Here is a 26,207-nt window from a genome sequence, read left to right as displayed (position 1 = left end):
CGCACTTGAAGCGTTCGTAAAAATTTTAATTAAAAACACCCCAAACTGTATACGGTACCATAACAAAGACGAACTGTATGTCGATACGTGAAATCCTGGCGGGAACGTCGGACGGCGTGGCGCGGCGACATAATGACGTGTGCTGTTAATCGATCTATGTTCTAGAACATGTAAAACGGGAACATGAAAGGAGTATTCTAAAAGCGACTCATGTAAACACCTTAATCACAGTATTGTCTTACTCTGAGTAAGGTCAATTAGATTACTGCTGTCCATGTAGTCGCTGTGTCTCTAACCCCCTCCCATCCCCCCCCAAACCCGATCATGGCCTTACGCTCATAAATGACAAACGACTTTCTTGTGTAGAGGGAACGAAATGTTCCCAGCGTCCGTAAGCCTCGCGAGTGGCTCCGCAGCTCGGGATAGCGGTGCTGCCGGACCCGTTAGAAAAGATGGCGTTGACGGTGTTGATGACAAGTGCAGCAGCCATCTCCACTGCTATCTCCATAACGAGGACTGGAAGTGCAGAGCGTTCCGAACGCGAATGTAGACAACAGGCTCGTAATTGCAGCGCCGGCCCGAGACATGGGAATAAGCCAGAAATAGTCCGAGTGCTTTCACTTAACCAGCAATCAGAAAGAGACTTTTTTTTTTTTTTTAATGGGCATTGTCAACACAGCAACATTAACTTTGGACTTCTTGTGGCTTTGACCTTATCGTAATAGTCCTTCAGTCATTACAAGACTCAGTGTTTTGCTGTTTTCCAGAATATTTAAAGAAGACGTGCTTTTTAGGCTTATTTAATCCGCATGCTTTTCGGATACGCGTCTCACCGTACGCGACTTATCTTGTTGCCTTTATATCGTTGTGTTCCAAGAGTACCCGAAAGCGCTTAAGCTCTGTGAAGACTTCTCAACGTACGTGTAGAGGTACACGACAAAGGAGTACGCGTTAACGCTCACGTCTCGTTACAGACGTCCGTAAGTGGCGTCGTCTTCACCGCGGTTTCAGCGTCCGAGGCTAAATACGTTAACGTTAACGTCACGTGGATCTTTTTCTCTCTCCGCTAAGGACGGGAGACTTTTTAAAACACTTTTATCTGCTGACGTCGGTTTTGAGGAACTGATTATATCTCATGTTCTAGACTCCCGCGCGCGTTTATCTTGCGGAATTTGACCCGGGTTGCACCGATGGCCGATTCTGGGTTTGTGTGTGGGCGGGGCTAATAATCACAGGTTTTGGGTCATATAGAGGAATTCCTTCCAAACCGTGACTCGATTACTCCGTTCCGTACGTCACGTCACGCAAAATTGTATGCACTAGCATCGTTCGTTTGCGGTTATTTATTACGCGATCGATATTTCCTGTGTTACTAACGCTCGAGCGGCACAATAAAAACGCTTTTTTGGACGCACGGCGTGTCATCGTAGAGTAGAAACAGGAAGTAATTGGACAGCCAATCACGCCGCGAACCACCGAGACCACCGTTTTCAACTATGTTCAAACTACGTTTTCATTCATGAAACGTTATCGTATCGCTATTACGTTATGTAAAAACGATAGCGCGACAGCTAACGCCGCTGCCTCGCGATGCCAGGAGTTCGATCCTGAGCTCTGGCGACCGCGTAGCATTCGATCTTATTCTGTGATCGAATCACGCTGGCCTGTACAAGAACGAATTGTGTTAATGCAGCTCGGGTCATTCACGTGCCACCAACGTATGCATTTGAAACACGAATGTAATAAGCTGATATAGCGTTCATTACGAATCGGTCAACAAACTGTGAGCTAAGGAAATTGCGGCGTACCTGCTCACTAAAACGACTAGGAGTAAAACGTACGGTGTGGAAAGATCGTATTTACGAGTTGAACGCACACGAACGCCACCACAAAGTCGGGATTACGAGCGGGGAAACTCGCGATTTTCTTTGGGCTCAGAGTTTCCGAGTTGGGCGTGCCGGTAAGAAATCATGGCGGAATCGATGGATGCAACGTCTGTAGTTGACGGTAAATTTGTTGAAATGGAATGCTTACTCATCTCAGAAGCTTCTCGTCTTCTTTGTTCTTCGTTTTTCTGGAAGTAGAGGGGAAAAAACCTAGCGGTATTTTTTTTTTTTGTGTAGTTAATTAAGAGAAGGTACACCGCCATCTTGCTCCGACCGAAGTAACTTGAACGCACCTGATGTCGTAATTGCCACCGTCGCCTCTGGCTCGCTCGTTCGGGATGCGTTTAGACCCTGAATTGATCTATTTCTGTATTTCTCTACCACTCTCCGGGGTTTTCTCGATTAGTAAATATCTTACAGCGAGGGATTTGGATTCTAGACGCAGATCATGACGACAATCACGACGACGGCAGGAAGTTTGAAAGCGAAACGGATAATAACAAGCCGGGACTTTATGAGGTAAAGAAAACGTAAGTAATCTCGCCTTGTCCGGGTTCCAGGACATGACCGGACATTTTAGCTTACAGCGGTAACGTTACAGTCAGAAGACAATCCTAACGTAAGCCAAGCCGACCTGCTCTCACGTTACCGCGTATGTTTCGTGCATGTACAGGTTATACAGATCATTTATTTCGAGAATGCGTCTGTGAGATAAAGAGCAGGGAGGCAACGGCGTGGGCGGATTGGGGAAAGGTTTAAATTCCCATCACGCACGGCGAGATAAACCGAGGATAAATTACACCACATGTTTGGCTATCGTAAAACAGGTTAAGTCTTAAACGTAATCTCTAGACGACGCCTTCATCGCGCTTTAACATCAGGACTGGAAGATATGATCATATGTTAGCTACCCGAGTCGATTCGTTTTTTGTCTATTCTGATCCCTTGGTTCCTGCCTAACTTAGTACCATGTTTGATAAAATCTTTATCAAAAACACCTTATATAGAGCCACTAACACTTAGTCGTAACGTTGGGAATCTTCAACGATGCAAATCTTTTGCGTCGAAACTCCGCCTGCTAATTCGCTTCGCGGGAACAGCGGGGGATCCTTTTAATTCTACGTGATTAGCGATAAGAAATGTAGAGATGTATCAGGCAAGTCAGGTTGTCTAGTGGAATTACATCACAAATCTAAACTTACAAAGCTGTTCAAACATTTCTTTTTTTTTTTTCTTCCACAACACGAAAGCGACATATCGAATAAAATCAAGTTTTATCGAGTAGAAAATCATGCAAAGGGAATTCTGTCCCCAGAGGGTTGGGGCGATACGACAAAAAGATCATCTCGCGATACTTGAGGACATTTCTACGATACACGACGCGTACCGGGATATGATTTAGCTCTCAAATTTACCACTGACCGCAAAACTGTAGTAAATTAAAGAAAAATAATAATAAAAAAAATTTGCTGATACTTTTCTTTAGGGCTGCAGCTATCGATTATTCTCCTAATCGATTAATCTGACGATTATTTTTGCATGATACCAAGCTGTCGGTGTTGTGTTTAACAGACTGTCATCACGCCCGCTCGATTTGACTTTAAACAAATCGGTACATGTTAGAAGTGCACGGGAGGAGGAAGAACTTCCTTCTGTATTCAGGTAAGTTATCTGTGCTGCTGATAGATTAGGGTTACACTGTAAAGGAAAAGACCGCTGATGCATGCTAATAAAATGTCAAACATAAAGTTGCAATTGTGTCTGAGGTATCTGATCGGAATAACGAAGGTCATCGTTAATGTGAGAAGAGAAATACACAGTACGTACGTTTACGACGCACGTACTGTGTATGAAATGTACTGCATAAATCCACCGATCTGTCTTAACATTAAAAGCTCCTGCCTAATATTGTGTAGGTCACCCTTGTGTTACCAAAACAGCTCTGACCCATAGAGGCATGGACTCCACAGGACCTCTGAAGGTGTGCTGTGGTATCTGGAACCAAGACGTTAGCAGCAGATCCTTTAAGTCCTGTAAGTTGCGAGGTGGGGCCTCCGTGGATCGGACTTGTTTGTCCAGGATATTCCACAGATTCTCGATCGGATTGAGGTGTGGGGAGTTTGGAGGCCGACTCAGCACCTTGAACATTTGTCATGTTCCTCAAACCGTTCCTGAACAATTTTTGTCTCAGGGTGTATTATCCTGCTGAAAGAGACCGCTGACATTAAGGAATACCGTTGCTATGAAGGTGTTTATTTGGTCTGCAGCAATATTTAGGTAGATGGTACGTGTCAAAGTAACATCCACATGAATGCCAGGACCCGAGGTTTCCCAGCAGAACATTGCCGCTCCGGCTTGCCTTCTTCTCATAGTGCATTCTGGTGTCAGCTTTTCCCCAGGTAAGCGACGCACACACACGCACCCGACCGTCCACGTGATGTAAAAGAAAATGTGATTCATCAGACCAGGCCACCTTCTTCCATTGCTCCATGTTCCAGTTCTGATGCTGACGTGCCCCTTGTAGGTGCTTTCGGAGGTGGACAGGAGTCAGCATGGGCGCTCTGAGCGGTCTACAGCTACAATAAGCTGTGATGCACTGTGTGTTCTGGAACCTTTCCATCAGAGCCAGCGTTAACCTTTTCAGCAATTTGTGCTACAGTAGCTCTTCTGTGGGATCGTTCCAGACAGGCTAGCCTTCGTTCCCCAATCAGTGAGCCTTGGGTGTCCATGACCTTGTCACCGGTTCACTGGGTGTCCCTCCTTGGACCACATTTGGTAGATACTAACCCCTGCATACCAGGAACACCCCACAAGACCTGCCGTTTTGGAGATGCTCCGACCCGGTCGTCTAGCCATCACGGTTTTGTCCATTTTGTCACAAAATTGCCTGTTTTCCCTCCTTCCTTGGTCCCTTGGTGAAAGAAGACATATCTTTGTTTTGAAATTGAGGTCGACTCTCAATTCATTTTTTTTTTTTTCTGTGTGTGTGAAGAATTTAAAGCTGTAATTGAACTTTTCAGTGGATTAAAGACTTTTGCATGTAAACCATTATTACATTGTAATGTCTGATGAATGGGTCGTTCGTAAATCTGGAGCGGTGCAGCACATGAACTCGGTCTATGTTTAGTTAGTTCAAGCTCTGGATCTGTTCGTATGCTTGGGGAAAAACTGATTTGCTCAAAGCTGGTGACGATAGATACGCTTCAAGTGTCAGGTGTGCGCTGAAGTGTCAGGTGTTTGTTTTGCGCCCACGGACCCGAGCCCGACCGGAGTATTATCTCTCTTGGCTTATCTCTCGGTTCAGGTTGTTTGATTTCACGGCTGACCCGCTACAGCTGTATCGAATCATGTCGTAGGTTCACATCACGGCATGCTTTGTTGGCCCGGCAGCCATCAATTTAAATTTTTCCAGTTCATGGATATCTTATCGCTTTCTGACATCAAGGATTTGCTAACCGCTGATGCCCTTCATCATAGCAAACATCCTCCTTCGCATGTATATCTCCTTTTATGAAGCACGTTGACATTTTCAACAGCGACCGTGAATACTCCTTGGATTGTACCGAGCGCACGGCGGTGAAAAATGGGTCTGACGTGGGGGAATATTTCCAAAAGCCCACATGCGTCGGAGAGATAACGACAAGAGAACGGAGTGATCTAGGAGCAGATAGTCTTAAGCCGCCTCCCGCGTCCCACCTGTCTGTCATACAGTAACGTGCAGCTGATGTAAAAATGCAGCGAATTCCTTTTAAATTGCACGTTCGTCTCTGGTTTTCTGATTTATAGCGAAGAGCTGGCCAGTGAGAGCCAAAGGAGAAGAGTTTCTAGTAGAAAAACGGATTGTGCTTCACGTCTGAACTCTTGCTTGTATTTCCAAGCGCACGTGGGCAAAGCGAATACCGTAAAACAGAAAACGTATCGATGTATTTAGTGGCGAACACAAGCCGTGCCGTTATAGGAAAATAATCCATGAGTCACTTTCACCAGTCTGACCTTGCGTTATTCGCCTCGGCACCTTCTCGAAAAATACGTAGGCTGTTGTGATTGCGACGGTTTTTTCTCGTAAACTTGCCCCTTCCTGTTATTCCGGTCTTCACTTAATGCAGTTTTATATTCGGACAATTCCAACCCGGAATGTTTACCGCCGTTTTCTCCGGGTTACAAAGACCCTCCGTGTGGGGTGATGGTGATATGTTTTGCGTCTGGAATGCTAAGAATTTGTTTTCCTTGAGGCAGAAGTGAGCCTCTTCGGGATTTCCAACATGTGATTTCGGTTAACACGGGCTACGGTTGCGTCCTCATCACGTTCTGTCCGAAAGCCGAGGACCGACTCGAGGCTCGGAGATTAGTCTGTCCACGCCTTCACGAAGTGTCCTTCGGAGGTCAGGTGATTGAGGAGTCGCTGACAGATCGCCCGACGGGTACGCCGCTACAAGCCGCTAGGCCTTGCACTGGTGGCATGAGACTTGCGTATATAATCATAGTGGCCTAAATTCCTCTCTTTAGATCCGAGTACTGTTTTCTTTCCTCTTACTGTCTATGATAATCTCATTGTCCACGCAGCAAAGCAAATCTGATTTCCCTAAATCCAATTAAGGTGCTTTCACACTTGCATTTTTCTTTTTATTACACGGAAACCACAGACCAGAGCTCCTTTTTGTGCTGATCTGGAAAAAACACGGCTTATCAGTTTTTATTGTTCTCAGTCTTTGCATAAGAATGTGTATGTTTTTATTTGTTTTTTTTTGTGTAAGGCAGCCAAAACTTTACACTTCCCAAACCTTTCAGGAAGCGTCGATTTTCTTCTGGCAGTGAGTACGAAGAACTTGCGTACGTTGATCACAAGTGCAGAGCGTGTTTCGGACACTTTTAGCTTTTAGCGACGGCCACAAAACTCCATATAAGGTAAAGCACTCTAAGACGTGAGAGCACGAAATGACAACTAAATGGCTATACCAATTTACAGATAAATACCTTCATGTCCAATTTAGGTGTGGTGTTATTTTTAGCTACATTGTCAACATTGGAATATCGGCAGTGAAACATTTTTCGCCCGCGCTTCGCCCTCTGCGTTTGTATTTTTCTCACTTGCTTTCCAAATTGCGACCTGATTGGTCAGGAGCGAAAAAGACACTTGACGTCACAGCTATTTTCTCAAAGTGTCATTTTTTTTCAGACTTTCAATGGCAGCAAGTATCAAGTAACAAGTGCATACATTACACATTACCTGTCAACAAATGTTTGTTTGTTTTGTTTGGACTGTAGTTATGTTTTCTCACATTTCCAGAATTGGTTGTTATGGTAATGACGTAGGCATGAGCACACTGAATAGGCCCGGGCATGCAAAAATGTACTTTTCAAGATCTAATTGCGTCTATGTTGTTGTTCTCGCTGTTTCACCTTCAGGCTGGTGTAAAAATCGTCTCTTTTAGTTATAAACGAAAAAAAATTCAGTCCGGTCTCTTTAGATGTAAATACAAAATTAAATCAAGTTTCTTTTGGTGTAAATAACATTTTTTTTTTGAAGTCTATTTTGGTGTAAACAAAAAAATTCAGTCAAGTCTCTCTAGATGTAAACAGATAATTAAACCATATCTTTACATGTAAACAAAAATTTAATCAAGTCTCTCTAGATGTGAACAGAATTTTTTTGTCAAGTCTCTTTACATTTTTTTCAAGTCTTTAGATTAAAACAAAAAAATTCATTTGTCTCTTTAGATGTAAAGAAAAAATTAGTCGTTTCTTTAGACGTAAACAAAATATTCAATTCTCTCTTTTAGTAGTAAACAAAAAAGTCAATCAAGATTCTTTACATGTTAACAAGGAAATGAATTGTGCCAGTGGTAGCTCAGTGGTTAAGACGTTGGTCTACTGATCGGAAGGTTGTGAGTTCAAACCCCAGCACTGCCAAGGTACCACTCTTGGGCCCTTCAGCAAGGCCCTTAACCCTCAACTGCTCAGATGTGTAAGTGAGATAAACGTAAGTCGCTCGGGAAAACGGAATCCGCTAAATTCCATAAATTTAAAAAAAAAAAAAAAAAGTTACAGGATTGGATTAAACTGGTTCCTTCTTTTTCCTGTCTGTTATCCACCATTTATTTGTGTTATTTGTAATAACACATGACCGGTGTAGATTTTTTATGTCCCTTTTATTGCCGTCCAATAAAAAGTGATATACAGACGATATTTACAGTATTAAAGGCTGTAAAACTTTGTATTCTGACATCCCTTTTCAATCACACTTGATAACATGTATTAACAGAATCTAACTTCTGGACCAGTACCTCACACCATTTCAATTACCTCAGCCTTTTTTCTTTCTCTCTTTTTTTTTTTTTTGTTTTGTTGTTGTTGCCTGTTTTTCTCTGGTCTGACGAATTAAAGGCTCTGAATTTTCTCTGTGGTCTTATTTGGGTGCTCTTTCTTGGCCCTGTCCGCTCCCTCTATCCTTTTTAGTCAAAGGATTTGTCCTCTTTTTGTGTTATTTTGGACTTTAAAGGCTTTTAAGAAAGAGAAGCATGTTCACAGGGTTATAATTTAGCAGAGAGCAATGTAGTGATTTTCAGTGTCTGTAGCCAGACGTTTTCGAGGTAAAACTGTAAAAGTACAAGCAAGGAAACAGTCAGGAAGAATAATAAGGATTTCAACATCATATTAACGTACCAAGGATGCGGTTTTCAGGACAAATGACCGTTCGAACGTTTCAAAGTGTTATTCGAACGTGACGCGTTGGGCAACAGCGTGCCAGGCGTGTGTGAAGGAGATATTTTTAACCTTTTTACTTTTGTACAAGCTTGTAATTTATCGTGAATGATTCTGGCTCTGTGATCCCTCTGAGTCACCTCGTGATAATCCGTACTTTAACCTCCCTCCGCATTCACATCATGATTTAATACAATTCCTTACGCAAAGCTGAAACTTCCAGCTGTCACTTTTCAAGTTTCAGGTCGAAACGACCCATTACATTTTTTTTTTTTTTTTTTTTTTCTTCTTCTTCTTCTTCTTTTTTTTTTTTTAATCAAAAGGTTGAACGATACTGATGAAATTTCCAACGTGTAGTGTTGTGTGTGAATCAGTTTCTGTAACGAACATGTGATGAAAGTTGCGTGCGTTATGAGTATTAAATCGAATTTTAGCCACAGCTACACGACCTCTATCTTGGATTTCGTCACCAATGGGATCACGAAGGTCCCTAGTTGTGTGGTTTGTGTTTCCATAAATGGTTGACTAATTGGGGTCAGAAACCAAGGCTGCTCATTTCCGTCCGTCCGTCCGTCCGTCCGTCTCAAGAACGAGAGGTTGAATATTCGGATGAACTGATCAGATTTTGGAATCGATCCATACAAGGTCAAGGTCACACTGAGGTCAGATTTCTGAAATAGTTTTTCTTCCTCACTGTTTCAGCTGCACTGTATGGCCAAAAGTTTGTGTACCTCTGACCATCACACCCTTAAGTGCTTGTTGAACGTCCCATTCCAGAGTGAATCCTTCTTTGCTGTTATAATAAGCGCCACTCTAGATTTTGGAGCATGGCTGTTGGGATTTGTGTTCATTCAGCTACAAGAGTGTTACTGAGATCAGGCAATGATGCAGGGTGAGGAGGTCTGGGGTGCAGTCGGCGTTCCCAAAGTTGGCATCCCAATGGTGTTCACTCGAGTTCTTCTACTCCAACCTCGGCACACCATGTCTTCATGGATCTCATTCATTCAGTATGATTGTGTGCTTCCAAATTTGTGGGAACAGGAACAGGTGCGATGGTCAGGTGTCCACAGACATTTGCATGTATAGTGTTTGTGCGAAGCAAACGAATCAGGAGTATGAATTAATAGATAGTGATAGACGTGAACAATTCGAGAAACTGATCTGAGGTCAGTGCCAAAGGGCGATGATGTCCAACTGTTCTTATGTGTTTCACTGCTTTTCATAGTTCGATTGTGATCGATTTGTGCGTTTGTTGCTTCTGTTGCCAGGTTCAGGAGAAGGATGTGGCAAAATCATCCAGCGCTTCCCAAAAAAGGACTGGGATGGCACAGCATTTCCTCAGGGTGTGGAGATGGTGAGTATACGACTTCACTTAAAGCTCGACGTGGCTCGGTTTACGAGACCTCTCCACTGCGGTTGATTATGTAGCCTTTACTGTACGTTTATGAATAATTTCTTCGTGACAAAAAGAAGAACTTATGTGTTTTCCCATGACCACAAGCAGGAACCCGATTTCTGTTCCTGTCTCTGCATTTCCTCTATTGTCAAATGCATAGTGTTTGTTTGCCGAAACGTTTGATTCGCACTTCTAATCGAGGAACGAATTCCATGCTCGCATCCCGTGGATGTTTGCGCGCGTTATCGTCTTGCCTCCGCTGGGGGTCCGTGCCTTCTAAGGGCAGCAGCAGGGAGATCCTTTACCCCCGCCTCCTCGCGCTCAGTCTGAGGTTTGGGGTCTGAACTCCAGACTGGGGACCAATTATCCCAAAGCACAAATCATCCCACTCCAGCACCAAATATTTGCTTATCTGAGCCGGAGAAGAACAAGCTGTAAATCTTGTGAACAGCAGTCGCATTAAACAAGCCTCTTCCTTCAGGGCTCATAAGATCACAGTCCATCATAGGATGCCTGTCTCTCTCTCTCTCTCTCTCTCTCTCTCTCTCTCTCTCTCTCTGTCTCTCTCTGGGTTTGTTTATCTGTTTACTGAGGCAAACGGGAACGGCCTCGGACCGGAAAAAAACACTGACAGAAATGCCTCCACTTCCTTCATTCCTTTCCTGCCAAGGTATCTTCTCTGTGCAGGAATTTATTCTGACACTTTCTAAGTCGACGCAAACCACATAGAGTGCCAAAAACAAAGATTTCCTTTCAGAAAAAGGGAAGCCGTTGAACTTTGAACGTTGCGGTTTCTTGGTAGCTTGGTTTCTTGGTAGAGCCCCCCCTCGCGTCTTATTAACTTCAAGAGGGTGCAAAAAAAAAACAAAACAAAAGAGAAGATGGTGAAAGAATAGCCGTTTATAGCTCCTATAACGAGAGTGATAGGGAACAGGAACAGACTTGTTCTGTAACGTCGATTGTACGGGTTTTAAAAAAGGATAGATGAGACACGTTCTTTAATAAATATAATCATCGGCAAATTGCTGTTGTATAAGAGGAAGAAAAACCTTCGAGACATGCTGGTCAAAGATAATAGTTAGAAACAACTTTGGAAAATAACATCAAACCAGGGTGCCATTATTTAAAAAAAAAAAAAAAAAAAAAGATATCACAAGTGCGCTTCCCAAAAAAATAGATTATTCTTTAATATAATAGCTATGCTGGTCATAATTAGTTAAAAAAAATGTATTTGGACCATTAAGATGATTATGTTTGTCACGTTTAATCCATTATTCGTTATCCATATGATGAACCTGAAGGTAATTGACTTCATACGTCTGCTGTAAATTACCTTGGGTCTAGCATCATCTGTTTGCACAAAGAAGGGCAGTTTACTCGCCCGATGAGCAAAACTTTTAAATAAAATTTTAAATAAATGTCAATGATGGATGAAAACAGACAGCGTACAGCCTGCCCAAGAAAGGGAGCAACTCGGGGTTCAGTGTCTTGCCCAGGGACACTTCGGCATGTGGAGTCACGTGGGCCGGGAATCGAAACACCAACCCTATGATTAGTGGACAACCCGCTCTACCACCTGAGCCACAGCCACCCCACAATATACTGGGTTAGGTGTTTGACTAGCCCTGGTGAGCGTTAGGAGGCAGCAGGGTGTTGAGTAATCTGACTGCTTTGGGGAAGAACCCGAAATGGTTTTGGACCTCGATTCCACATGGACGTTCTCGCTGTGGTTGCTGGAACTACGGTTGCTGCGATGGCCTTGGGACTGCAATTACATTGTTAACCAGATGAGGACGGGTTCCCTTCTGAGTCTGGTTCCTCTCAAGGTTTCTTGTTTCTTCCTCATATCATCTTAAGGAGTTTTTCCTCGCCGCCGTCTATTTTATTCTTCTCGAGTCTATTTGTTAGTCTTCTCGAGTCCTCCTGAAGCTATCAATCATCTATTTAGTCTTCTCGAGTCCTCCTGAAGCCATCAATCATCTATTTAGTCTTCTCGAGTCCTGCTGAAGCCATCAATCATCTATTTAGTCTTCTCGAATTCTCCTGAAGTCATCAATCATCTATTTAGTCTTCTCGAGTCCTCCTGAAGCTTTCAATCATCTATTTAGTCTTCTCGAGTCCTCCTGAAGTCATCAATCATCTATTTAGTCTTCTCGAGTCCTCCTGAAGTCATCAATCATCTATTTAGTCTTCTCGAGTCCTCCTGAAGCTTTCAATCATCTATTTAGTCTTCTCGAGTCCTCCTGAAGTCATCAATCATCTATTTAGTCTTCTCGAGTCCTCCTGAAGTCATCAATCATCTATTTAGTCTTCTTGAGTCCTGCTGAAGCCATCAATCATCTATTTAGTCTTCTCGAGTGCTCCTGAAGTCATCAATCATCTATTTAGTCTTCTCGAGTGCTCCTGAAGTCATCAATCATCTATTTAGTCTTCTCGAGTGCTCCTGAAGTCATCAATCATCTATTTAGTCTTCTCGAGTCCTCCTGAAGTCATCAATCATCTATTTAGTCTTCTCGAGTGCTCCTGAAGTCATCAATCATCTAATGTAGTCTTCTCGAGTCCTGCTGAAGTCATCAATCATCTATTTAGTCTTCTCGAGTCCTCCTGAAGTCATCAATCATCTATTTAGTCTTCTCGAGTGCTCCTGAAGTCATCAATCATCTATTTAGTCTTCTCGAGTCCTCCTGAAGTCATCAATCATCTATTTAGTCTTCTCGAGTGCTCCTGAAGTCATCAATCATCTATTTAGTCTTCTCGAGTCCTCCTGAAGTCATCAATCATCTATTTAGTCTTCTCGAGTCCTCCTGAAGCTTTCAGTCATCTATTTAGTCTTCTCGAGTCCTCCTGAAGTCATCAATCATCTATTTAGTCTTCTCGAGTCCTCCTGAAGCTTTCAGTCATCTATTTAGTCTTCTCGAGTCCTCCTGAAGTCATCAATCATCTATTTAGTCTTCTCGAGTGCTCCTGAAGTCATCAATCATCTATTTAGTCTTCTCGAGTCCTCCTGAAGCCATCAATCATCTATTTAGTCTTCTCGAGTCCTGCTGAAGCCATCAATCATCTATTTAGTCTTCTCGAGTTCTCCTGAAGTCATCAATCATCTATTTAGTCTTCTCGAGTCCTCCTGAAGCTTTCAATCATCTATTTAGTCTTCTCGAGTCCTCCTGAAGTCATCAATCATCTATTTAGTCTTCTCGAGTCCTCCTGAAGTCATCAATCATCTATTTAGTCTTCTCGAGTCCTCCTGAAGCTTTCAATCATCTATTTAGTCTTCTCGAGTCCTCCTGAAGTCATCAATCATCTATTTAGTCTTCTCGAGTCCTCCTGAAGTCATCAATCATCTATTTAGTCTTCTCGAGTCCTGCTGAAGCCATCAATCATCTATTTAGTCTTCTCGAGTGCTCCTGAAGTCATCAATCATCTATTTAGTCTTCTCGAGTGCTCCTGAAGTCATCAATCATCTATTTAGTCTTCTCGAGTCCTCCTGAAGTGATCAATCATCTAATGTAGTCTTCTCGAGTCCTCCTGAAGCTTTCAATCATCTATTTAGTCTTCTCGAGTCCTCCTGAAGCTATCAATCATCTATTTAGTCTTCTCGACATTAAGAGACAGATTGTTGTTACCGTTCACCGCTCCACCTCCTTCCTACATGCTGACTCAGCGTTGTTGCTGATGAGTAGAGCCCACTGTAGAGTGTAGAGTCATCTGCAAACTTGATGATGTCATGAGTCAGCAGGATAGTGGCCTGAGTACACAGTCCCGGGGAGCACCAGTGTTCAGTGTTCAAATTCTCCTGAGTAGATGTTCTTAATTTGTTCTGAGATGATTTATTTTTTCCATAAGGCAACAAATGTGGGGGGAAAACAGATTTGGGCCTTTATTACGGATGACTGACTGATTAGAGGACACGTCCGTGCATCAGGTTCCCGAATTTGCAGTGTCAACATTTTTTTTCTTTGACCTCACGCAACATGTTTGTATTAAATTCCCTCTCATCCGAACATAGACCTGACTTTAACTTTGTCTGATTGATTGTTTTGTGTTTTTTTTCTAGTTTTTTTTCTAAACACTCTTGAGAAAGTCACGTAGTATCAAACACGAGACTTAATCGCTTACAGGTGGCTTTTTTGGAGGATCGGCAGATTATTTCAAACGCTGTTTAAATGAATGCGTTGTACTTCTCACGGCGGATGAAATTTTTTTTATTACACGTAACGTGTTCTCGGTTAGGCATCGAACATTCCTCGTTGTTACAAAATCCTGCTTCGGAGAATGATTAGGGAGAATCTGTCATGATTTCACACTTTCAAAATCCCCTCGTGCCTCGCCGTGCATGTCGGGATGAACAGGGAACAGCTGGGCGATTCCCGGTACGCGTTCACGTCCTGTCGAACAAGCCTCGTCTGGTAGATACAGAGCAAATCCTGGAACAGGTGGTGGAACCTTTGCAGAGCCAATAAGTTGAGAAAGTTGGGTCAAACCAGATTCGGAGGGGATTAAAAAAAAAAAAATATCTTGGTGCATACCAATGTTTATTATCCATCCGAATTTTTATTTATTTATTTATTTATTTATTCATGTTTTACTTCCATCCATTTTAGGAAAGCACATACAGCAGCTAGAGTCCAGAAATGAACATTTGGCCACAGAGGAACTGTTTTTATCCCATGGGATCAAAACACTTTGTTTCTAAAAACATGAAGAATTGTGTAATAATTTAAGCACAGAAATGCAATTTTAATGAAATATACGGCGTAACAAGTTAGAAAATGACAAAAAAAAAAATTAATTTCGTATGGGAATCTATCATAGAGCTAAAAGTTCATTTGTCATAGGTTTAAATAGTTTGTTCTTGAATAATAAATATTAATGGAAATGAATTAAAACAACAAAACAAAACAAAACAAGACAAAAAAACCCTTTGGCACACATTGTATTTGCTTTAATTTGATTTGATGTTTTAGTTTTAATTCTTTATGAATCTGTTGCGCACCGTAACCTCTGGTAAGTACACATGAATGTAATTTAAATAAATAAATAGTTTATGGGCTTCAGTAGTGTTTCTGATACACGATATGAATCATGATATATGATTAAAAAACACGAATAAATATAGATTAGTTTTTAAATAATAATCTTTGATTTCTTGTGTTTTAAAAAAAAAAAAAAATTAAAAAAAATTCTATACAAACATGAAACTCTGAAAAAAGAGAAAATTTAATTGTACCCGTTTGTAACATTTTACTTTTTAATTTTAACTTTAATTTTTTAAATTTATTTACATTTTTTTAGGATTGAGCAGTTTCCAGTCAGTTTGTGTAAAAAAAAAAAAAGAAACAATAAACGAATAAAAACAAAGAAATCACAAAATCCAGCATATCTGAGCAAAGCATACTGTTACAGCCCTAGATCAGACGAGAGGACAGAAGCATTGCGAACGGCTAAAATGTCGGTGACGCTCGTTCTTATGTAAACAAACGCGCGTGTAAACACAACGGGCGATATCCAGGTCAGTAGAAACGAACGAGGTCGTGTCCGAGTACCGTACGATAATTCCATAACGTAATTATCGCGACAAGCCTGAGTAGAAGAGAGAGCATGTCTAACGATGACTGTCTGTCAAACTGTCTAAATATCATCCTTATACCATTGCATGGTTTTATTCTCGAATCTGATTGGTCAGGAGGTTTATATACGAGAATACGTTATCATTTCCATGGTAACTAATCGAAGACTAACTGCAGATTATTTTCGTGTAACCGTACGGTCTGTCACGTGTTATTCCTTACGCAACATCTCCTCTGACGCTGAGATTTCTATTTCGTGTTTATAATATCAGTCTCCTTGTACTGTAATAAATAATAATAATAAAAAAAAACAACAACCCTGATAGCCAGCTGTCTATAAAATCCTTTACGACAAAGCTACGAGTCGTTTTATTGGTGTCTGACTCACACCAGCGCTCGAGGTCATTCGACTTTCTGTATTAGGCTCGAGACCATAATATCAGGACGGCTGTCTAGTTGACATGTTTGACGGGAAACATGGTGTCTGCAGACGTAACTAAAATAACAACAACAAATTGTTCTACCTCGATACATGTTTTTCACGTCCGCCTTTGACGAACTTTAATAGCTGACTTCGAAACATCTTAATCTGATGCGTTTTTGCTCCGTTTAGATCAGACGTTCTCAACCTTTTGTAACTAAAGTCCCCCCCCCCCGCAGCCTCCCCTATCATGTGACTCACCCCCCCCCCCAATATTGGAGGAGACCAGGTATAATGATTATCTATTCTACATAAAGTCTATCTATATATAACCTAATCTATAATCTGTTTTTGATAGATAGAGGTTTTTTTTTTGTGTTTGTGTACTTTTCAAAATTACTTTTCATAACTTTTTTTAAAATAACTTTTTCGTTAAAACGATATAACGGACAGGTATGGAGCATGAACGATCAAAAATGTTTCTGAACACTGTAACTGCTTTGAACAAGAGAACTAGGCTGTAATAACGTGGACTATTTTCCATGTGAAACATGTTGCACTCTATTCGTCATGCGTTCTAAAAAAACACTTGCATACGAATGATGTAAATTGGGAGGAAGGGCGCCTCTCGTTATCCATGACATTGTTAAATCTCCGGCCCTCGGCCCCTCACTGAACAGAGCAGACGCAGAGAGAGGTGAGAGAGACCTCGCGCTTGAAGGACAGTACTGGCCACATTTGGAAAGTCACTGAGGTTTGTCCAAAAAGTCGCTAGATTTCTCGCTAGGTGCTTTTTTGCCAAAAAAAAGGTCTGAAAAGTCTCTAAGTTAGCAACACTGGTCTGCAGTGACAGCTAGATAAAAGGCAGGTTAAGCTCCGCCCCTCCCCAGCAAAAACAAAATACAGAGTGAGACAGAGCGAGGGGTTTTTCATTTATCACATTCCATTTTTGAAAAGCAATAACATACACTGAGTACACAAATGATGCCCTGTCTGTGTGTGTGTGTGTGTGTGTTTTTTTTTCTTTCTTATTCTTCTTTCTTGAAAATAATTTGTGCCCCCGTGTTGAGAACCAGTGGCTTAGATAAAGCTGCGAATGTCTCGTTACGTATATTCACAGTTTGCAAGCATTGCCGGCCTTGCTAACAGGTAGTTAATCCAAAGCAACTGACTACACGCTAAAATGACTAGCGGCTACATCTGACTTGGAAGCAGCCTCTGGTTCCTCATGTTCATGTCACATGCAAATCTGGTCACGCCCACTTCTTTTTCCCGCTGAGTCAGCATCGCTGCAGCCTTCGCTCCTCCAAAGCCGAAGAGATACTCTCGTGAATCAGCAGTAGTTAGAGGGCACAAGATTAATCTCGCGAGCTTAATCTGTAGCCTGGATTCTTAAAAACATGCTCATCAGTGCAGAAAAGAAGTGTGTGTGTGTGTGTGTGTGTGTGTGTGTGTGTGTGTGTGTGTGGTGTTAGTGACTCTGCTTTCTGCAGTATGACAATCCTCATACTTTAATGACAATCCTCTCCACAGTCCTTTACAGAAACCTTCACCAACATGTGGAGCGCTCCTAAATATAGACCATGAGCTCTTGTTGTTCGCGTTCGCCAGATGTTGTTGATCCCTCCAGTTATGCCTCTCGGTTTCGTAACGCGCCCCCTTGTTGTGGTCCGATCCAGCAATTCGGCATTTTTATACGCTTTTTGCGTGTCGGGATTCTCTCAAGATTCCTTTTCGAAGGAGAAGTGTGCAGCGTTACAAGTTACGGTTTTACGCGCACGATTCACGAGGACGCAAAAACACATTTTAACGATGTTAATAGCGTCCGTGTGTTAATTCACGTTTCAGCCAAAGCAAAACTGCTTGTCCACAGGATCCAGCACTTTGGTGAAGTGGCAGATTTACATGAATTCTCGCTTTGTAGTTGTTGTTGTTGTTGTTGTTGTTTTTAAAATCTACTCTATAGCATTCTAGGGTTTACCATGCGGATTTTTAATTGAAGCTACGGTCCCCTGTATTGTTGTAGACTTTCATCGCACTGTGAAGATTTCACGGGGGGTGGGGGGGTAGATTAAACCGAACGAACGGGACTTAGCACGAGAAGCATCTTGTGGCCACAGCTGCCACCCAGCACGCTAAATGACTACAGATGAGGAATGTTGGTAATTTTAACCAAAAAAATAAAAGACCCCCACGAACATATTCGCAACACTTGCCTCCAAAGGTGTTTTTAATCTTGAAGGAAGTGATTCAGCCCTGCCGTTTGCGTGCCGGTTTGAACCCACGTGCCCTTTCGAGTGCTCTGTTCGTCTAAACAACTTCTACAGGGATAACGGAGAGACCCGTAGGCGCTCATCTGAAGTCTCATCGGTTGCCAGGTTTCGTTTTAAAGGCCGGTCAGCCGTTAAGGTCGACCCAAGTGGTCATTCGGCGTCGTATAAAACGTCGCCCTGGCCTCAGGTGTTGACGGTACGAGGCTGAGGCTTTTTTATTAGAGGACAATTCGCAGTTACGAGACTTTGCTTTCTTGTTAAGCTTTTTTGCACATTGGCAACACGACCTTACACGGATATCTTTCGGTATATGTGGATCAGGTGATCTCGGTGATCGCAAGTAGGGGAGGACAGTAGCTCACTGGTTAAGACGTTGGCCTTCTGATCAGAAGGTTGTAGGTTCAAACCCCAGCACTGTCAAGTGTCCACTGTTGGGCCCTTGAGCAAGGCCCTTAACCCTCAATTGCTCAGATGTATGAATGAGATAAATGTAAGATAAGGGTGTCTGCCAAATGCCGTAAATGTAAATGTAACGATCCCGACAGATCACACACGCCTCTGTCCTGAATACTTTTCCTGTGCTGGGGTTAACTTTAACTGTAACGAAGCGCTTACACTCGAGACTCCTTCCATAAATGTTAAGTAAATGTCTCCTAACAAAAAAAGCTCCTCCGAATGTTGCAGAGTTCGATTGATTTTTGCATGAAACTCTCTGTCCTGACTTTTTCAGGAGAAGAGTAACTGATTGAACACAGGGCTGCTGGACACGAGTCCAGCTCCGGACCTGCTCTGACTAACACGTGTGGTAATAAACGGGAGAGGTGACTCACGGGGTGTTAAACAGGGTTTCTACCGGACTGTGCGAAAAGGCAAGCTTTTTCACACGTCGAGCCTGAAGTGTTTTTGTGCCGCCGCTCAAAAAAAAAAAAAAATCCTGAACCAGACTCCCACGATGGCCTTTTTTTTGGCATTTTCTCTACATTAAGAAGTAATTTTGATTTTGATTTTAATTTCATTCCACCAGAAAATTAAGGGTTGGGTGATGGGGATAGTAATATCGATATTATCGATCAATTATGCTCAGTTCACTTTCTATGTCTTGAATTTTTAAATAATTCTCCTTCTCCTGCTTCTTCTCCTCCTCCTCCTCCTCCTCCTTCTCCTCCTTCTTCTCCTTCTCCTCCTCCTTCTCCTTCTTCTCCTCCTCCTCCTCCTCCTCCTCCTTCTCCTCCTCCTTCTTCTCCTTCTCCTCCTCCTTCTCCTTCTTCTCCTCCTCCTCCTCCTCCTCCTTCTCCTCCTCCTTCTTCTCCTTCTCCTTCTCCTCCTCCTTCTTCTCCTCCTCCTCCTCCTTATCCTTCTTCTCCTTCTCCTCTTTCTTCTCCTTCTCCTCCTCCTCCTTATCCTTCTTCTCCTTCTCCTCCTTCATCTCCTTCTCCTCCTCCTCCTTCTCCTTCTTCTCCTTCTCCTCCTTCTCCTCCTCCTCCTTCTCCTTCTCCTCCTCCTTCTTCTACTTCTTCTCTTTCTTCTCCTTCTCCTTCTTCTCCTGCTTCTCCTTCTCCTCCTCCTCCTTATCCTTCTTCTCCTTCTCCTCCTTCTTCTCCTTCTCCTCCTTCTTCTCCTCCTTCTTCTCCTTCTCCTCCTTCTCCTCCTCCTTCTTCTCCTCCTCCTTCTTCTCCTTCTTCTCTTTCTTCTCCTTCTCCTTCTCCTCTTCCTCCTCCTTCTCCTCCTTCTTCTTCTCCTTCTCCTCTTCCTTCTTCTCCTTCTTCTCCTTCTTTTTCTTCTCCTCCTTCTCCCACTCGTTCTCCTCCTTCTTCTCCTTATTCTTCTCCTTCTTCTCCATCTCCTTCTTCTTCTCTTTCTTCTCCATAGTAGTAGTAGTAGTAGTAGTAGTAGTAGTAGAAGAAGAAGATTAGTTACAAAGTCTGGAGTCTACCAGTTTGATTGTTTAAAATATTTCGACCTCCCCTTCCTTTTTATTAGTTTGAATTTTATTTTTGTAGACAGAAAAAAATTCTTTTGATGATTTGAAAGTTTATTTTGAAATGTAACACTGCAGTTTTATTAGCAGTTTATTGGATGGATTGATGGATATTGATCCCTGAGGGGAAATTATGAAAAATGGAAGAAAATGAAGAAAAAAACCAAAACAAGCCGTGTTGCCACGTGTCAGTCATCTTATGCAGGACAGACGCCCCCGCCCCCCCCCCCCCGAACATAATTACGCAGGCGATCATTCGTTACTATAATTTTCTCTCCGTCTTTGTCTTATTGTCCTCTACACAGCTGCTCGTACCTGCCCATTTTAGCAGCAGCCTCGACAAAGGCGAACGAGGTCTACTATGCATCATAACCAGAAAGACTGACAGGAACGCATGTCATGTTTATTGACACCCTACGCCATACGTCCTGCTTTGAACCTGAAACCTGCCCTGTACTCGTTAGCCCGGGACCAGCCTGAGGACGTGTGTCTAGTGAAAACAGAAGCCTTTCTAAAAGCTTTAACATTTTTTCCTTTCTTTTTCCAGTCAGTGTCCTCCTCCGTTAATGCACACATGAGTGTTTGAGATCAGGGCACACTTCCGCGTCGGCGTCCTCGCCGATTTGTTTGTCTTTCTTTTTTTACGGCTTCAGCCAGCAGTGTTTGTCTTCCATCTTCATGTAAAGTGGATTAACGTGTCCTCTTTCTTTTAAGCCTGAAAGAAAACATTTTTCCTATCTCGTAAAGTCAAAGCGAATGCAAAACATTTTGCGAACATCCACTGATGTACACTGATACTCTCATCATTAATAATGGTTTATTTCCAGATTAAGATAACAAGTGGTGTTTTCTTTTTCCCCCTTTTTTCCCCCCTTTTCCGAGAACACTATTAATCTTTTTGACGACAGGAACAACGTAACAAAACATTCTTTGAAGCTCAGTTTTAATCTTCTTATACTTTTGTTTTGAGAGAAGCGCGATGAAACATAGTGATAGCTACTTTTTAGAGCCCGACATCCCATAATGAAGGAATTTGACCTCTCAGCACGGGGCAGATTGTAAATGTTTGTGTCATGTTGCTTGTGTGCTGGCTTTGACTTTTTGAACCGTTCTTTTCCCCTCCTGGATCCCGGGTGTAATGTGGAATGTGGCACGTACTTCCGGGAAAGAAGCAAGAAGTTATTCGGAAAACGTGTCCATGGTTGTACTTCGGTGTGTAGGTTGTCTGCTGTCTAATTGAACTGCTTCCCTGAGGACTTGCGTGTGCACACACACATTTTTTAACATCAGCACTAGATTGTATTTCGGTTTAATGGCCGCTCTTAGTGTTACCGTCGAGAGGAGTGTGTTTATGTGGCATCGAGTGACGAACCAAGCCACATTTTTCTTGCAGCAGGATGAGCACAATAAAAAGGCTTTTTAACTGTCTCTGGATTTTTATATATAAGCACAGGAATGACCCGTGTTCGTCATGTTTCTTTAATAGACCATTTACGAAGGCTAGCAATGCTCAAAACGTGCTAGTCGACGTCCCTAATCACTCACTTGCAGCTTGAATATGCCGCACATTCGTGACTGTCATTTCTGGCAAAAGACAACTAAGTCATGACCAAACAGTAGACCATATACAGAGTCCTGTTATTTCCTGCTCGGGGACCAAACGGGAAATAGTGTGCACCCAGAGCCAGTTTCAGTGATTCAAAACAAGCCAAAGATTTCCTTTCAGCACTTGCTTACGCACAATAACAAAAAAAAAAAAATTCTGTTATGATGATCTGCGTGTCCTGGAGGCTCTTTAGTGTCTCACCGGTGTCCCGGACTATTCACCCGCTGTAGTAACACTGATGTAGTTAGGAAATGGACAGCATATTTAACACGTGCCCATCCATCCATCCATCCATTTTCTGTACCACTCATCCTACGCACGGGGGGTCACGGGGAACGTGGAGCCTATCCCAGGGGACTCGGGGCACAAGGTGGGGGACACCCTGGACGCATCGCAGGGCACAATCGCACCTCCACACAACAGGAAATTTGGAAATGTCATTCGGCCTAAAACGCATGTCTTTGGTCTGGGTTAGAAAACTGGACTACCTGAAGGAAACCCCTGGAGAGCACCCAGTGTCCCGCCACCATCAACCAACCCCCCCCCCTGCCCAGCTACCAACCAGGGAGGGTAAAGGTCAATATGTGCTTCTTCTGAGCCACACAAAGCATCTTTTCGAGCTGCTTCTCCTGTTGCATCACATGGCAGTGTATCAGCCCTCCCTGATATCCGCCCTCGTCCGCATGCACGGGCTCACAGATGCCTGTGATGCCTATGGCTGTGTGGTGCAGCGATTGACAGGAGAACGAGAGAGCACGCCATCCCTCCCACCATGGACGGCTGTGGCATCGTCAGGATTCGAATCAAGAGCCCGCACGCCTAGCGTTGTCAATATTTTACCACATTGTGCAACACTCTTCTATACGCCATTGCACTGATATGTTGACTCAGCTGAAACCGTTCCTTAAATCAACTAAGCTAGGACTCTCATATAAAGTGATTTGACCCAAACATCCAGTACAATGTGAAAGTGCTATTTGGCAGTTTTCCATCCAGACTGTGAGTTTTGTCTGAGCAAATGAACCTCAACCCAGCACTAATATTTTGTTCAGGTGCACTTTGTTTATCCTCATGTATTTCTGCAGGAGGGGAAAAAAAAAAAAACGCTCTATAGCACAGTGAATAGGTCGGTGATGGTTATGTATAAACTCATCCATTGTTTCGAGAGTGCGGAGGTGGGCAGAATTTCCAGGCAGAATCAGGGTTCATGTTTTTCTTCCTGGGTAAGCAGAGCGAAGGACCTCGGGACTGCCGATGATGTCAGGGCGCAGCCAACCTGCAGCTTTGTTTTGTCAGGTGAAGAACACAAAAGGAGAGAAGCAAGCTCGCTGATTGGAGAGAAGGATGAAGGGGCTGAGCTCTGAGTTCGCACTCTGTGACTCACAGGAAGCACCTGTCCCTTATGCGTTATCGCTCTGTTTACAGGCAGGGGGCTGATCAGTGGCGCAGGCCTGTATTGTGCATCACTTCAGCTCAGGACAAAGGTGTTTACGCTCGCTTAGAACAAGATTGTTTTTTTTTGTTTGTTGTTGTTTACTGATGGTCACTTTTTAGCCTAGGAATAAAGCAACAATGGAAAACGGCCCAGTCTCTCAATTAATATGTAACACGAGGTCGTCCTTACGTCCTTCTGATAGCACGAGGAATATTCATCTGGACTTTCCCCGAGTCCGGTTAGAGTGATTTTTGTGTGAATGAACAAATTCCCAAATATTTGACTGAAAAGCTATGCAAACAAAACTGTACACATCTGACTGTGATTATAACTCCTCTAGCCTTTATCTAAATGTCTTGCATGCATGGAGCATCGTCAGCAATCCAAATTATAGGCCTCCGAAGTCTGTATTATTGCTAAATTTCCAGTGTCTTTATATTACTCACCCCGGTGAATTATAGACATCCTTCATGACCCGCTAAAAATATCTGTCCCTAAACTGAACCGTGTGTGCAGGAACCAAGCCAATGGCATACCCAGCTGGAATTGTTTTTAGAACAATACTCGAGCGATTTTTATACAATTTGGCTGAAAAGTCCATAATGTTGTGGTTAACATCATCTCACCACAGCATGGCGCGACTTTCTGTAGGTTCTATACAGGAGCTGCAGTGCAACGCAGTCATGCATTAGAGTTGGGTTTTTTTCTTCTTCTTCTTCCTTTAACTCTGACCCTGAAGATGCTCTAAGGAAGTTTTCACGTCGGGAGTTTTCAGCCTATGAATAGAGCATTCATTTTTTGGCACTTCCTAGCTCAGACCTGATGCTGGCACTGGTCAAAGCTGACAGAAATAGACCTTCCACATGTCTGGAGTTCAACGTCCAACCATGTCTTGCTTAGTAAAAGCATGGTGTTGGCTGACAAGCTCGAGGATGGCTGGGGTCTGGCTGTGTGTCACCTTTTTCCTCCTCTTTCATTTATGTCATTGTTTTGTCTTCCTTGAAAAAGCTTGTTTTTCATTCCAGGGATTTTAGCTTGCTGTTTGGGTTATATTTAATGCTGTTTTTCCGTCGAAATATGCGGATTTGTTCGCATCATGCCACGGTACGAAGACCGTTAGAGACTTTACAGTTTCCACACATTTTTATGTTAACAAAAGCCCTACAACGGACAGGATTACATTTTAACATGGATTTCCAAGTGCTTCTTTACTTCCTTCCAGATCCAGCCGTGTCAAGTGTGTTTCTTGTTCCTCATCCCTCCCCTGAGAATCACAGACCAAATTACCTACTGTTTTTGGACCAGCTCGTCATGGTCTGATCATTTTAATCCCACCCGGATAGACACGTCTGTGGTTTTGCAAGCAGATGCTGCCTCTCGCGCTGGGTAACAGAAAGTTTTCGGCCACTGCTGTAGTTGTCGAGTGGACCCATGTATCCGTATGAAACACTTCCTAAACTGAGAAATCAAGAGAGCAGGATATCACAGGGGGATTAGTTGTTGGTTTTTTTTTGTTGTTTTTTTTTAAAGAAGTAAATGAGTGAGAAGTTGTATCGCTGTCAGCTCCTTAATCATCAACATTACATTCTGACAAATTTACATTTATTCATTTAGCAAACACTTTCATCCAAGGCGACTTACAACTGAGGAAATACAAGCGAAGCAATATATCAAGCGGAGAACAATACAAGTAGTGCTACCATACAAGATTTATAATTGAGTTCTAGAGAAGCAAAGTGCGCAGAGTCGAGCCAGAGTAAGGTTTATTTATGTATTTATTTCTTTATTTGTTTTTAATAATGTGGGGGTTGGCATTTTAGGGGTTAGTTAGGTGCTCACGGAAGAGGTGGGTCTTTAGCTGTTTTTTGAAGATGGTGAGAGACTCTGCGATCCGGATTGAGGTTGGAAGTTCATTCCACCACTGAGGGACAGTTAGTGTGAAGGTTCTGGAAAGGGACCTTGCTTAGTAGACAATACTAAGTGTCGGTCGCTAATCGATCCCAGATCGCGTGAGGGAACGTAAGCCTTCAGGAGAGAGTTGAGGTAGGGGGGTGCTGTTCCAGACAAGGTCTTGTACGTGAGCATCAAGGCCTTGAATTTGATACGGGAGGCTACAGGAAGTCAGTGGAGGGAGATGAAGAGGGGTGTGATGTGGGTTCTCTTGTGCTGGTTGAAGACGAGGCGTGCTGCTGCATTCTGAATCATCTGAAGGGGTTTGATGGAGCTGGGTGGGAGACCCGAGAGTAGTGCGTTGCAATAGTCCAGTTTTGAGATAACAAGAGCCTGGATTAGTAGCTGTGTAGCCTGTTCAGTGAGATAGGGTCTGATTTTCTTGATGTTCTACAGAATGAACCTACAGGACCGTGCAGTTGTTGAAATGTGGTCTGTGAAGGTCAAGCTGTCATCAAAGGTCACCCCAAGGTCCCTGGCTTTCCTGGTTGGCTCGAGTGTGGTTGAGCCGAGCTGTACGGTGAGGTGGTAATTGAGGGGCAGGCTGGAATGACGAGAAGCTCAGTATTTGGTGGTGTTCCCTCATCCAGTTTGAGATTTCAGACAGGCAAGCAGAGATTCGTGCAGAACGATGCAGTGATGTTCTCCGTATTCAGACCTTAAATGCATTTAAAACAGCATAATTTTATGTCTGTGATGCAGACATCACTTAAAGACAATGGATTTGCGGTTTGATAATACCACAGACCCTCGAGGTTACTCCGAGGCCCGCAGCTTACGCTTGACCGCTCGTGCAGTTCATATACGCTAAAAGGGTTCTCTTTGTCCTCCAGACGGGACAATGCTGTACGCCGTTTATAGCCGTCATTAAAGAGGCACGACCGCAGTAACTGAATACACCAGATTGCAGGCGAAGGTCTAATTTGGTTGTCCTCTTCTTCATGCTTGCTCAGCTCGCACCGATTCTTAGCAGGTCAAGCCGCAGATCCGGTA

The 26,207-nt window shown here is 43.0% G+C and overlaps 1 protein-coding gene across 4 annotated transcripts in view; it reads left to right on the top strand.

Moving 5' to 3' along the window:
* Positions 1 to 26,207, top strand: part of sbf2 (SET binding factor 2) — a 120,540-nt gene that overhangs the window by 3,553 nt on the left and 90,780 nt on the right. For all 4 annotated transcript variants that reach the window (XM_053635194.1, XM_053635193.1, XM_053635192.1 and 1 more), the window contains exon 2: positions 9,857 to 9,942. In XM_053635194.1, coding sequence (XP_053491169.1) covers positions 9,857 to 9,942 — 86 coding nt within the window. The remainder of the gene's footprint in view (positions 1 to 9,856; positions 9,943 to 26,207) is intronic.

Source organism: Ictalurus furcatus, chromosome 10 (genome assembly GCF_023375685.1).
Source record: "Ictalurus furcatus strain D&B chromosome 10, Billie_1.0, whole genome shotgun sequence".
NCBI lineage: Eukaryota > Metazoa > Chordata > Actinopteri > Siluriformes > Ictaluridae > Ictalurus > Ictalurus furcatus.
The sequence above is the reverse complement of the archived record's forward strand: the minus strand, read 5'-3'. Positions and strand labels throughout refer to the sequence as shown.